The following is a 14855-nucleotide window of genomic DNA, read 5'->3' as shown; positions in this document are numbered from 1 at the left end:
ACCTAAAGCTGCAAAAAAAGAAAAGAACACCTATAACCTTGTATATGCGTGTTAATCAACACTTTATGAACAGGTACACCAGAAAATAAAATAGGTGCTCATTATTTGATCACTGCTTCATACATAGATCCTTAGACATTGACAATGTACAACTCACTGAAAATGCACCCATTTTATAAGGTTCAAAACTCAGAAATACAAATATTTTATTTGTTATGCAAAAAGCATTTTTCCACTTTAGAGGTGAAGCATGAAGCTAGCGCAACGGAGAGGCACAGATTCCTCAACGTCATGTTGCAGGAAAAATGAGCTACCAGGAACACTAAATGAAAAACAACGAGAAAGAAAACAGCACATGGAAAACCTTGTTGACTGCATAAGTCAACGTGCTCGGAAGGATGGTGAAGCCAGGAGCGGAACACAAGCAAATTTCATGCTTGGGAAGAGGAATTACTTCCATATCACAATATTTTTTTCAAATACTGAATACTGTAAACGCAATCACTAGTTTAAGTTTGGTATGTAATGTCTTTCCTTTTAAAATAAAAGAAATGTAAAGTCAGAACAGAAGACACATTTTTAGCCTCATGCATAAAAATGCCAAGTGTTCTGGTCCAGGCATTTAATACATAGGACTTTGGAAATCACAGGCACATGAATAACGTGGCACTTTATGTAAGTTTGTACTGATGAACATATCCATTCAAAGTTACAGTTAAAGAGACACTGAAGCGACTGAGGCTGCATCCAAATTTGAAAAACACGAGAAGAGGACCCGCGAGACGCCACAACTCATCCATCAGGGAGATGATGATATCATATGCTGTTTACATGTTTTTATGATGTACAGGCATTATCTTTTAAATTATTTTTTATTAAAATAGCGGTTTTTCAAATGGTTGTTTTTGCGTGAGTCTCTCTGCAGAGCAAGTGGAGTAGCCCAGGTGGCAGTGTACTGCAACTGGTACAAAAGCATATTTGCAGAGTAAGCAAGGGTGGGGGAGAGCCTAAGCCCACAGGTGGTAGAACCATTTTTGTTCTTTTCACTTGCTATAGTGCTAACATACTGTGCTTTCATATGAGCTTATCTGCCATCTCTGCCATGGCAGTCAGGTGACGCAGGTAAGAGATCAAATTACATCTTGTGATCAGAGTGAAACAAGGGTGAAACAAGTTATTTACCTACCCCGAGCTGAGCTCGGGATTACCGCTCTGGGCATGGTTACCGCCAGGAAGGTTAAAGTACTACTATCATGAAAATTTTTAAAATTTAAAGAGAATCTGTAATAAAAAAGTGCCCCTGGGGGTACATACCTCAGGAGGGGGAAGCCTTTAGATCCTAATGAGGCATCCCATCCTCCTGTGCAGCCCTAATCCAGGGCTGGCTCCCCAAAAATCGATGCGCGCAGTCACTCCTGCCGCACGTGGCAATATTTACCTTGGGGATCCAGCGCAGGCGCAGTACCATCTTCTCTGGCGGAAATAGCAGAGCCCAATCAGGTCCCTTCTACTGCATAAGATGCCTGTGCAGTGAAGTGGATCTGATTGGGCTTGGCTATTTTACCTGGAATCCAAGGGGGAAGATGGTACTGTGCCAGATCAGAAAGGTAAGTATTGCCATCTGCTGCTGTCCGAGGGTCCCAGCACTGGATCCATGCTGCACAAGAGGAATGGGACAACCTCATTAGGATCCAGACAAGCGCAGAGAAGCAGACTTATAGGGGTGCATAATGCCTTATAAGGATCCAGAGGCTCCCCCTTCCCGAGGTAAGTACCCCCAGGGGCACTTTTTATTACAGATTCTCTAAAATACATACACATAAAATGTACATTTTTCCCAGAGTAAAATGCACCATAAATTACCTTTTTCATATGTTGCTACCACTTACAGTAGGTAGAAAAAAAGCTGACAGATCTTACAGATTTTAGACTAGTGAATCTCCTCATGGGGGATTTTCAGCATTACCTTTATTCTTTACAAAAGCGCTCTGTGGAAAGTCTCTTTCCAAAGATGTTAACAAGCTTTCCTATTTGATTGCATGTGATTTTGACAGTTGGACTGAGCAACTGCAGTTCAGAAAGTGATTTGGTAAATAAAGACAAACCTGAGAATTCCACATAAGGAGCTGGACTAGTACAAACCTAACAGATCTATCAGATTTTCACTACCTACTGTAAGTGACAGCATGTAGAAAAGTAATATACAGTTCATTTAACTATGGGAGAAATGTACATTTATATGTATGAATAATGCATACAAATCCACAGCGCTTGGTACTCAAATCGGCATCTGCAGTAACCTCACAGTGCTCAAAAGCATATTTCCACAGTGACCATCACCAGAAAAAAATCGAGAAAGGTCACTTCTCCATCCAAAAATCACATAAACATTTATTAGAAGCTGAATCTACATCACATATACAATGACTTACTTCCAGGGTCCTTTTGACAGGGACCCTTAGTAGTTAAAAGCATATAGTGTAACCCAGTACACATTTAAAATCCAAAAAACGATCTTATATAAGTTGCCCAGTCTCCAGTTCCTACCGGTTTCGGCCTTGTGCTGGTAGCATTTCAGAAAGAAGACTTTATGTAAAAGGTTGTTTTACTTCCCACACAAAGCTTGTGCTGCTATAGCACTAAATATTTTACACATAGTTCTCAAAGTATGCAGCGGCTGTGTAGAATATGCTTTTTCATAGACCATATTATGGCATATAGACTACTTTTGATACTATTTGGTCTCTTTCCATGAGCATCTAACAGGTGGTGAATTCACCCCGTCAGATGCTCCCATCCACCGGCCAGCTCTTGCTAGCACTCGGCATGGGTGGCAGAAAGGCAGCCCCCCCCCCCCCCATGCAGTTGCAGCTGAGCAGGGTAGTTGCCATGCTCAGTCAGACATGACATGATCATGGATAAGACACCCAGATTTGAAGTGGGAAATATGGGCAACTGTCTGCTTCATTTTTGCTCCAATTTTCCTTGCACAAATCTATTTCTTCTTCCTTTGGTAAAACTGGTCTTGTATGTTTGCTGCTGCAGCTTATCGTTACTGGGTGGTAGCACCTCCTACAATGTGTATTTCACACAAGGGTGTAGTGTAGTGTGATTACATGCCGTGTGAGGTCTCTCAGTATTTTTTATTTAGGTTCATATACCCTATCACCCTCTATATCTAGGTCATATAGAAAGATACGCTGGAGCTGATTAAGATTTTGCTTGAGGGCCCAGAGACTGTTGTTACTAGTATGTATACGTATATATGTTAACAATATTTTCCTATTAAAATGGACAGGACAGAAGGAAAACATAAACAAATGTACCCTGTATGTATTCAGAGAGTTTATCCTGTTTAATTCCCCCTCATTTGTATCTACAGGGAGTGCAGAATTATTAGGCAAGTTGTATTTTTGAGGAATAATTTTATTATTGAACAACAACCATGTACTCAATGAACCCAAAAACTCATTAATATCAAAGCTGAATATTTTTGAAAGTAGTTTTTAGTTTGTTTTTAGTTTTAGCTATTTTAGGGGATATCTGTGTGTGCAGGTGACTATTACTGCGCATAATTATTAGGCAACTTAACAAAAAACAAATATATACCCATTTCAATTATTTATTTTTACCAGTGAAACCAATATAACATCTCAACATTCACAAATATTCATTTCTGACATTCAAAAACAAAACAAAAACAAATCAGTGACCAATATAGCCACCTTTCTTTGCAAGGACACTCAAAGGCCTGCCATCCATGGATTCTGTCAGTGTTTTGATCTGTTCACCATCAACATTGCGTGCAGCAGCAACCACAGCCTCCCAGACACTGTTCAGAGAGGTGTACTGTTTTCCCTCCTTGTAAAGCTCACATTTTATGATGGACCACAGGTTCTCAATGGGGTTCAGATCAGGTGAACAAGGAGGCCATGTCATTAGTCTTTCTTCTTTTATACCCTTTCTTGCCAGCCACGCTGTGGAGTACTTGGACGCGTGTGATGGAGCATTGTCGTGCATGAAAATCATGTTTTTCTTGACGGATGCAGACTTCTTCCTGTACTACTGCTTGAAGGTGTCTTCCAGAAACTGGCAGTAGGACTGGGAGTTGAGCTTGACTCCATTCTCAACCCGAAAAGGCCCTACAAGCTCATCTTTGATGATACCAGCCCAAACCAGTACTCCACCTCCACCTTGCTGGCGTCTGAGTCGGACTGGAGCTCTCTGCCCTTTACCAATCCAGCCACGGGCCCATCCATCTGGCCCATCAAGACTCACTCTTATTTCATCAGTCCATAAAACCTTAGAAAAATCAGTCTTGAGATATTTCTTGGCCCAGTCTTGACGTTTCAGCTTGTGTGTCTTGTTCAGTGGTCGTCTTTCAGCCTTTCTTACCTTGGCCATGTCTCTGAGTATTGCACACCTTGTGCTTTTGGGCACTCCAGTGATGTTGCAGCTCTGAAATATGGCCAAACTGGTGGCAAGTGGCATCTTGGCAGCTGCACGCTTGACTTTTCTCAGTTCATGGGCAGTTATTTTGCGCCTTTGTTTTTCCACACGCTTCTTGCGACTCTGTTGACTATTTTGAATGAAACGCTTGATTGTTCGATGATCACGCTTCAGGAGCTTTGCAATTTTAAGAGTGCTGCATCCCTCTGCAAGATATCTCACTATTTTTGACTTTTCTGAGCCTGTCAAGTCCTTCTTTTGACCCATTTTGCCAAAGGAAAGGAAGTTGCCTAATAATTATGCACACCTGATATAGGGTGTTGATGTCATTAGACCACACCACTTCTCATTACAGAGATGCACATCACCTAATATGCTTAATTGGGAGTAGGCTTTCGAGCCTATACAGCTTGGAGTAAGACAACATGCATAAAGAAGATGATGTGGTCAAAATACTCATTTGACTAATAATTCTGCACTCCCTGTAATCACAAGTTGTAATTTTATCTCTCCCCTGTGTCACATGACTACCATGGCAGAGATGGCAGATAAGCTCATTTGAAAGCACAGGCTGTCAACAATATGCCTGCTTCCATGAATCAGGAATTAGAAACAATGCAGATTTATTTTAGGATGTGTACCAGCTGTAACAAATAAATGTTTTTTGTTTAAAGGTAATTATGCAGTTGTGTATCTTTTAGAGCAGAGAGAACGTTTTGAGTTCAGGTCCGCTTTAACTTACCTGGCCCCCACTATTACACAAAAACTCCCTCCTAATGCCTAACACTAAACCTCCCTCCAAATTCAGAACGGTATACCAACCCTTTTAGTGCAGAACACTAACCCTGATGGGCCACTATCAGGTGCCCAACTCACCATCTCGACCCTGTATAGCCACAATTTACATTGCAGTCTATTATGTGGCTACTGAGGCAGGTGCCCACATGAACCATTTTGTGCTGTTGGCCTTTTGCACTCTGTACTCTGTGCAACACTGGTAAGACGTAGTTATGTACAGTATTATTGTGTACTATTAGTCAAATCTAAGGCATGTAATTAAGAATAACTGTAAAGTACCCCTAAACCGTTTTTTATGAAACATACTTTTAGTACTGTTTTATTTGTAGTTGTTTTCCTCCCCCTCCATCGCCCCGTGTCTCCTGCTCTACTAGTACACTATTGTTCCAAACTCAATCTCCACAAGCTTGCACGTGTTGCAGCTCCCCTGCACGCTGTGTGAAGTAACCATATTGGGAACCACAAGCGGCATGTAGAGGGGAGGACAGGCAGACAGGCTCTGTTGAAAATTACACTTGAGCAGAGCAGAGGACACAGGGGGTGCCGGAGGGGGAGGATGGTGCTGTGACATATGTCACAGCGTCCCAAATAAAATGGTATTAAAGAATGTTTCATAAAAAACGTTTCTTAAATGTAAAGCTCTTTTAAAGTTCTAGTAAATGAAAGTTAGTACAGGTGCCAGTTATATACAGTAATGAAAATGTTGTTTTGCTGAATTTCCCTTAAAGGGAACCTTAACTGAGAGGCATATGGATGTTTCCTTTTAAGCAATACCAGTTGCTAGTCAGTCCTGTTGATCTTTGGTTGCAGTAGTGGCTGAATCACACACCTGAAACAAGCATGCAGCTAATCCAGTCTGACATCAGTCAGAGCACCTGATCTGCATGCTTGTTGAGGAGCTGTGGCTAAAAGTATTGGAGACGCAGGATCAGCAGGAGAGTCAGGCAACTGGTATTATTTTAAAAGGAAAAATCCATATTTTTCTCAGTTTAGGTTCCCTTTAATGGCACAGTGGACAGAAATATACTTAAAATTGTAAACATAATGTGCAAAAATACTAGATACTGCTTGAAATTGTATTTTCTGGTTGGTTTTGATGGACATACATTTTTTTTCTACCCAAATAACTATGGAGTGTATGCACTAAACTGTGTTAAGCAGAATTACCTGCGTTAAAGGGACTCCGTGCAGTGAATAAAAACAAAATCTGAACTTACCTGGGGCTTTCTACAGCCCACCGTAGGTTGGGAGGTCCCTCGGCGTCCTTCTGGCTCCTCTCCTGGTCCCTCTGCAGAAATGGCTCCCAGCGACACCGGGACTGAGTGTCGGGCTCCCTCTTCCTGAAAGATGACGTTAGTCGTCACCACGCCGGCCGCCTCGCGTCATCACGGTGGCCGTCGTGTCAGTACTGCGCATGCGCGGTTTAATCGTTGACGACTAACGTCATTTTTCAGGAAGAGAGAGACCAACACTCGGTTCCGGTGTCGCCGGGAGCCATTTTTGCGGCGGGACTGGGAGAGGAGCCAGAAGGACCCAGAGGAACCTACCGACCTACGGTGGGCTGTAGAAAGCCCCAGGTAAGTTCAGATTTTGTTTTTATTCACTGCTCAGAGCCCCTTAAAGTCTTAAACACAATAAGTAGAACGTAATGCATTGTATGTAATGTGTTGCATTCTGCTCTACTCATTGTGCAGTAAGACTTTACACACGTAATTCTGCTTAATGCAGATTAGTGTATATGTTACGGCCAGAACCCGAAGTCTGGCCACTTCGGCTTCTGGCCGGACAAAACGCAAAGTGGCCGTGCACCTGCGGCCAATGTTAGAAATGAACAGGATTCCCAGCTCCCAGCGGCGTTAAATTAATGAATCCCCCCTCCCCCCGGCAGCAATGCAACAGATTAAGCCGCCGCTTCGGCTCTGCCTCCTCTCCTCCCCCTGCCTCTCTCCTAAACAGCTCTGGCAGCCGGGGACACACGTGTCCCCCCCAGGGTCATTCGTAGCGGCAGGGAATCCTGCCGTTCGTTCCTGCAGAGCGGGTGCTGGCAGAATGTCTGCAGCCTCCCCGCTCTGCTTCTCTGCCGCTACTCATGATCCTGGGAGACACGCATGTCCCCGGCTGCCGCAGCTGCATGAGAGGGACGGGCAGGGGGAGGAGAGGAGGCAGAGCCGAAGTGGCGGCTTAATCTGTGACATTGGCTCCGGGGGGATTCATTAATTTAACGCCGCTGGGAGCCGGGAATCCTGTTCATTTCTAACATTGGCCACAGGTGCGCGGCCACTTCGCGTTTTGACCAGCCAGAACCCGAAGTGGCCAGACTTTGGGTTCTGGCCGTCACATATACATCTCTATTTTGTAAGTATGGGGTGTTTGGAATAAACTGCATTAAACAGAATCATCTGTGAAAAATGTGATCCCACACTTTATACACATTACTCTTCTTAAAGGGGCACTATGGCGAAAAAATATAAAATTTAAAAGATGTGAAAACATATACAAATAAGAAGTACTTTTTTTCCAGAGTAAAATGAGCCATAAATTACTTTTCTCCTGTGTTGCTGTCACTTACAGCAGGTAGTAGAAATCTGACAGAAATGACAGGTTTTGGACTAGTCCATCTCTTCATAGGGGATTCTCAGCAAGGCTTTTATTCTTTATAAAGATATTCCCTATAAAGGATTTAAACAGTGATGCTGGCCAGCTTCCCTGCTCGCTACACAGTTTTTGGCAGTTGCACAGAGCAACTGTCATTCACTAATGCCTTTGAAAATAAATAAATTTCTGAGAATCCCCTATGAAGAGATGGACTAGTCCAAAACCTGTCGCTTCTGTCAGATTTCTACTACCTACTGTAAGTGACAGCAACATAGGAGAGAAGTAATTTAGGGCTCATTTTACTCTGGAAAAAAAAATCGTATATGTTTGCAATTTTTCGCCATAGTGCCCCTTTAACGCAGTTTACTGCATATACCCCAATGTATCTTCTGCCCTTTTCACTTCACACAAGTATGGGTAAGTCTACTCCAATAGCGAGTGAAAGTGGTGAAAAAAAAAGCAGTAAAACTATAAAATGCTCACATCTTTCAGAGTTGTTGTTGAACAAATGGATCACATGAGGGCTTTGGAGTGTGTGAGATGCAGGTGTTAGATGAGTCATTTTAGAAGTTCAGCTGAGATCATGTCTCACAGAAAACTGGTGATGTTAAACGGTCCATCTTTGAATTAAGACTTTAAAAAAGCATTCACTTAACTGAAGGAAACACATAAAGAGTTTTACCCCAGCACTTTAAAAGGTAGGAAAGATACGCTAAGTGCAAACATTTGTACTTAAAGGGACTCCGAGCAGTGCAGAAACTATGGAAAGATGCATACCATTTTGAAGCTCTCTTTCTCCTCTTTCCAACAATATATAAACCGCTGCCCTACGCCTTTTAGTTTTCACTATTTTCGCTATTTGCCACGATTTCGATCGCGAAAATAGCGAAAACTAAAGGACGTAGGGCGGCGGTTTATATATTGTTGGAAAGAGGAGAAAGAGAGCTTCAAAATGGTATGCATCTTTCCATAGTTTCTGCACTGCTCGGAGTCCCTTTAAGTACAAATGTTTGCACTTAGCGTATCTTTCCTACCTTTTAAAGTGCTGGGGTAAAACTCTTTATGTGTTTCCTTTAGTTAAGTGAATGCTTTTTTAAAGTCTTAATTCAAAGATGGACCGTTTAACATCACCAGTTTTCTGTGAGACATGATCTCAGCTGAACTTCTAAAATGACTCATCTAACACCTGCATCTCACACACTCCAAAGCCCTCATGTGATCCATTTGTTCAACAACAACTCTGAAAGATGTGAGCATTTTATAGTTTTACTGCTTTTTTTTTCACCACTTTCACTCGCTATTGGAGTAGACTTACCCATACTTGTGTGAAGTAAAAAGGGCAGAAGATACATTGGGGTATATGCAGTAAACTGCGTTAAAGGGGCACTATGGCGAAAAATTGCAAACATATACGATTTTTTTTTCCAGAGTAAAATGAGCCCTAAATTACTTCTCTCCTATGTTGCTGTCACTTACAGTAGGTAGTAGAAATCTACGTCCTTTAGTTTTCGCTATTTTCACGATCGAAATCGTGGCAAATAGCGAAAATAGTGAAAACTAAAAGGCGTAGGGCAGCGGTTTATATATCGTTGGAAAGAGGAGAAAGAGAGCTTCAAAATGGTATGCATCTTTCTATAGTTTCTGCACTGCTCGGAGTCCCTTTAAAGAGACACTGAAGCGAGAAAAAAAATATGATATAATGAATTGGTTGTGTACTATGAATAATTACTAGAAGATTAGCAGCAAAGAAAATATTGTCATACTTTTATTTTCAGGTATATAGTGTTTTTTCTAACATTGCATTATTCTATAATATGTGCAGATTACACAACACTCAGCATTCAAAATGATTCTTTCAGAGCAGTCTGGGAAGTAATGACTAGAGAAAAAGTAAACAGTTAACTTACAGTTGAGATAATAAAAGTCAGATAACAGCCCTCTTCACGACTAAAGGTAGCCATACACTGGGCGATTTGCCATCAGATTCGACCAACAGATAGATCCCTCTCTGATCGAATCTGATCAGAGAGGGATCGTATGGCTACCTTTACTGCAAACAGATTGGGAACGAATTTCAGCCTGAAACCATTCACAATCTGTTGTGGTGGTGGTGGTGCTGCCGCCGCTCCCCCCGCCCGCATACATTACCTGCTCCGCCGGCGCGACTCCAGTCCCCAGGTCTCCGCTGTCTTCTCCGCTCTGGTCTCCAGGTCCGGCATGCTTTACCTCTTCCTGCCCGGCAGGAAGTTTAAACAGTAGAGCGACCTCTACTGTTTAAACTTCCTGCCGGGCAGGAGGAACTGAAGCATGCCGGAGACCAGCGCGGACACGGAGCAGCGGTGACCGGGGGTAGTCGCGCCGGCGGAGCAGGTAATGTATTGCCCCTCTATTGCGTCGGTCGTCGGGCACTCGAACGCCGCTAGCGACGCGCTCCCTACCCGTGGGCGATCGACGGTAATTTTCCGCACGGAGCGATGCCGGTAATTTTCCGCACGGAGACCAGCGCGGACACGGAGCAGCGGTGACCGGGGGTAGTCGCGCCGGCGGAGCAGGTAATGTATTGCCACTCTATTGCGTCGGTCGTCGGGCACTCGAACGCCGCTAGCGACGCGCTCCCTACCCGTGGGCGATCGACGGTAATTTTCCGCACGGAGCGATCGACGGGATCAGACAAAATGGATTGAAATTCGGCGTGTAGCGCGAACGATTGGCAGCAGATTCGATCCCAGTGATCGAATCTGCTGTCGAAACGGCGGCAAATCGGGCCAGTGTATGGCCAGCTTAACTTAGTCGGAGAGCTTAATGGCTTGTTTGCATAGAGATAACAACTGGAGTTTCTCAACTCTTCCTGTACTGGAAACAATTAGACTGATGTATCTGATCTTAATGTTTTATTTCTTAGCTGTACTACACATACAAATCATAATATCATAATTTTTTTTTCGCTTCAGTGTCTCTTTAAATGTTAACCAGTCTTTGGAAACTAAATTGCCCTTGTACACAATTAAAGAAATTGTCACAATCTAAGTGCAAGTTAGCTGCACACCCACACTAGACAGAATATTCTTCTCCTTCTAAAACTGCCATTGTTGCTAAACTGTGTCTGTTTAACATACATATGAAAATGAATGCCTGTTTTGGAATAGTGAAAAATATAAACATGAATGAAATGCAACTACAGGTTTGTGAATATGGAATATGAGCTTCAGCACAGGCTAAATAATGGAGGAAACCCCTAAATAATGGAGGGGAAATGATGTCATCCCATCATTTTACTTATGTGTATTAAAGGAACACTATTTCGAAAAAAGTGTACAATTTCAAAAATCCATGTTAACACATACCAATACAAATATTTTTCTTCCAGAGTAAAATGAGCCATACATTACTATTCTCCTATGTTGCGGTCACTTACAGTAGGTAGAAGATATCTGACAGAACCAACAGGTTTTGGACCAGCTTATCTCCCCATGAGGGATTCTTGGCATGGCCTTTATTCTTTATAAAGATAGAAAGGATTTAAACAAATATGCTGGCCAGCCTCCCTGCTCATTACATACTTGTTTGGCAGTTGCACAGGGCAACTGCCATTTACTAAGTGCTTTTGAAAATAAATAAAACACTGAGATCCCATATGAGGAGATGAGCTGGTCCAAAACCTGTCAGTTCTGCCAGATTTCTACAACCTACTGTAAGGCACAGCAACATATGAGAAAAGTGATTCATGGCTCAGTTTACTCTGGAAGAAATGTACTTCACATTTGTGTATGTTTACATGTACACTAAATGTTATGATTTTCACGATAGTGGTCCTTTAATAAGTGTTGAACAACTAACTACCAGTGTTAGCCTGAGGATGCATGGAAGAGTACCCCATGAAATGCATTGCAATGTAAGCAATAAATTCCTTTCCTATATACCACTGTCAGCCCCGATTCACTCACACTTGCACTCACTGGCTCTATACCAAAGCCATCCTCACCGGAGTCCCAGCTCACTGCAGTGTGCAGCTGTGAAACAACATCTGTCAGTGATACTGGAAGGAGGTTCCCGAGGCTCTGCCCGTGACATCCGGTCCCAGCTGAGTGGATGCAAGCCTGCACACTGGTATACCCATATAAGCACGCCAGTAATCAAAACAGGTGAGATCATTTCACCCACGGGATTCTGATTGATGTTCTGTGGCCTCAGTGTGCACTTTTTTTTTTTCTAGTGCTTTGTCCTGATTGGTCTCCCCAAGCAGCCTCCATAGCTATCCTTCCACCTTTCCCACCTCCCTACCACACCAATCTCTCCCTTGTATACTTTTTCTTCTGCCAGGCTAAATACTATCTCTTCAGTAACTAGGAAGATACACCTCCACAGGCATCATAAACAAAGCAGAGACAACAAGAAATGTCATAAGCGAATGCTGAAAGGTCCTGGTGTCAGAGCTCCAAGCTACAAGCCTCAGCTGGCAGGGTGAGAAACTTTCAAAACTACCTCTCTGACTTCTCTTTGTCTTCTTGACTCAATGTCCGCCCATCCTGAATTTGTGCTTCCCTGCTTGTTCCTGGCACAATAATTATGTGACTTTTATGAACAAATTACCTCTGTGCTGTACTGATGAACAGACACCTGGGATGCCAGAACTACTGATGTGTGTACAGCAGATGAAGAGGAAATCGAGAAATCAAACACTAATACCAGGCAACCGGGCTTATGTTGTGCATAAGCAGCACAACAATGGAGGGCATGAAATGGGTGCCCTGTAAAGGGTAAACACAAAATGGAGGCTGTTACAATAATAAAGTGTTAAGCCACACCCACTTTTAAAGACCACAGCTAGTGTTCCTCCAGGGTGCAAAGGTTGAGAAAGGCTGTTACAGATTTATAGTTATCTATTTTTTATTTCAAATATAGTCTCCATTAATAAGACTTTTTTTTTCTATTTTCTTTGATATATGTATCTGTTATATTTTGCATAATTACTTTTGTCTCCAGATTTAAGGTTACAATAAGAATAAATATTATGCATCTTACCAAGTGATTGCTCATTCTTTGCATTTTGCTGTGATCCTGCATTAGTGGAAAGGTCTTCAGGCATAGGCATAGGCTCGTCATTGTCATCTAGACTGTCACTTAATGTAGGACTTTGATTACCTGTTGAACAAAAAGAAAAGTCAAATTATAACAATATATCTTTATAATGTAATATGAATCAAAAATAACAATTACCATATTTTTCGGACTATAAGACGCTCCTGACCATAAGACACACCTTGGTTTAGAGGACAAAACCAGGGGGGGAAAATGCATACATACTAAACTTGGTGCATCCATGGTGAAGGGGCATCTTGTGGATTATGCCCCCTTTGTACCTCATGCCCCCTTGTACCTCTTGTGTCTCCCTGTGTCCTACTCTGTACCTATTTGTGTCCTCCTCTACATGGGCCCACTACAGGAAGTCTCCGACAGTCCGGCGGATTGGAGGTTCCAATTGGCAGACATCCACAAGTCAGGAATGCCCTGCATTTGGACTATAAGACGCAGTGACTTTTCCCCCCTGCTTTTGGGGGAGAAAAAGTGAGTCTTATAGTCCAAAAAAATACAGTATGTGTGGTACAGAAAAACAGAACAGGAATTTTGATAATTCATGGTGTTTTTACGTAGCCTGTCATCCTGGCTACCTGTACAGCTCATAACTAAATGCTGATAACTGAAAAATTCTAAGATTTAACATAGAGTCATGGGACCAGTATAATCGAAAACATGCCAGCTGTTCCTGTGTTTAATGTAATGTAATAAAATAATACATTATATTTTGGGCTTACTGTGGATGCATTTTTGTTTACACCTTATTAAAATATGGTTAACAATAAGTTATAAATATACTCCAATCTCCATAGACAATATTTGCATCAGGTCAGAACAATTAGCATCTCTTAGGCTCCCTGCACACTGCAAATCCGTTTTCCGATTCTGGTTCCATTTCTCATTCCGATTCCGATTTTCAATTCCGACTTTCCCTGAATACATTTAACAGAAAACCGGATCAAAAAACGCAGCATGCAGTAAAGATTAAAAATCGGAATCAGATGTAAAAAACGATTAAAAAGCGGAATCGGAATCGCATGCAGTGTGCAGGAAGCCTTAATGTTGGGAATACACCATGAGTTTTTTTAGCAAATAGACGGCTCGATAGATGATTTCCGGCAGGTCCGATCCGATTTAGATCATTTTTCTGATAGAAGTTATTGGAAATCGATCAAAAAAAGATCGGAAAAATTATCAGAAAATTGATTGGCCAGTAAGGCCCGGTTCACATTGCATTTATTAGCCAAAAGGATCCGGTGAGCGGATCTGGTCTCCGCTTCACCGGATCCAGGTGGCTCTGTCCATGGCCCGGTTCATAGTGAAAACGGATCTGATCAATGATTGATCGGATCCGTTTTCACTCTGCAATACATACCTAATCTACCATAGCAGCCGGCAGTAGAGGCTTCCTCTTCTTACGCTGTGACTACACAGCGCGTCATGTGACTGCTACTGAAGATTAGGTATGTATAAACCCTCCCTAGCCCACCCGCCCGGCAGCTGCACCCTCTCTCAGCCTCCCGTCGCTCAGGTTCGTGTCGGCCCATCCCCCTGGAACGGTCCGTTTCTTCACTAGTGTGAAGAAACATTCCGTTTCACATTGCCCCAATGCTGCTGCATTTTTTTTCCGGATTCGTTCTGCTAAGCATACAGGTCCCGAAAATTAGGGCCTGCAGCAATTTTTAGGTCCGGGGACCAGAACGTACGGAACGTATCCATACCAACAGACGCATGTGAATGGATCCATAGGTTAACACTGGATCCTTTCATATCCGTTCTGTTTGTACAGTATACGTTCCGGTTCCGATCCGGAAAAAAATGCGAATGTGAACTGGGCCTAAATCAGCCAAAAAAACTCATTGGGCTTGATTCACAAAGCAGTGCTAACTTACTTCGCGCGCCTAAAGTAGTTTAGGCATGATAACCTTTGCACTAGT

At 42.6% G+C, this 14855-nt stretch overlaps 1 protein-coding gene across 6 annotated transcripts in view; it reads right to left on the bottom strand.

Moving 5' to 3' along the window:
- The window catches only part of IKZF1 (IKAROS family zinc finger 1), a 296693-nt gene that overhangs the window by 120978 nt on the left and 160860 nt on the right, over window positions 1-14855 (bottom strand). For all 6 annotated transcript variants that reach the window (XM_068236523.1, XM_068236524.1, XM_068236521.1 and 3 more), the window contains one exon: window positions 12865-12984. In XM_068236523.1, the coding sequence (XP_068092624.1) occupies window positions 12865-12984 (120 nt within the window). The remainder of the gene's footprint in view (window positions 1-12864; window positions 12985-14855) is intronic.

The sequence above is a fragment of the Hyperolius riggenbachi genome, chromosome 5 (genome assembly GCF_040937935.1).
Source record: "Hyperolius riggenbachi isolate aHypRig1 chromosome 5, aHypRig1.pri, whole genome shotgun sequence".
Classification (NCBI taxonomy): Eukaryota; Metazoa; Chordata; class Amphibia; order Anura; family Hyperoliidae; genus Hyperolius; species Hyperolius riggenbachi.
The sequence above is the reverse complement of the archived record's forward strand: the minus strand, read 5'-3'. Positions and strand labels throughout refer to the sequence as shown.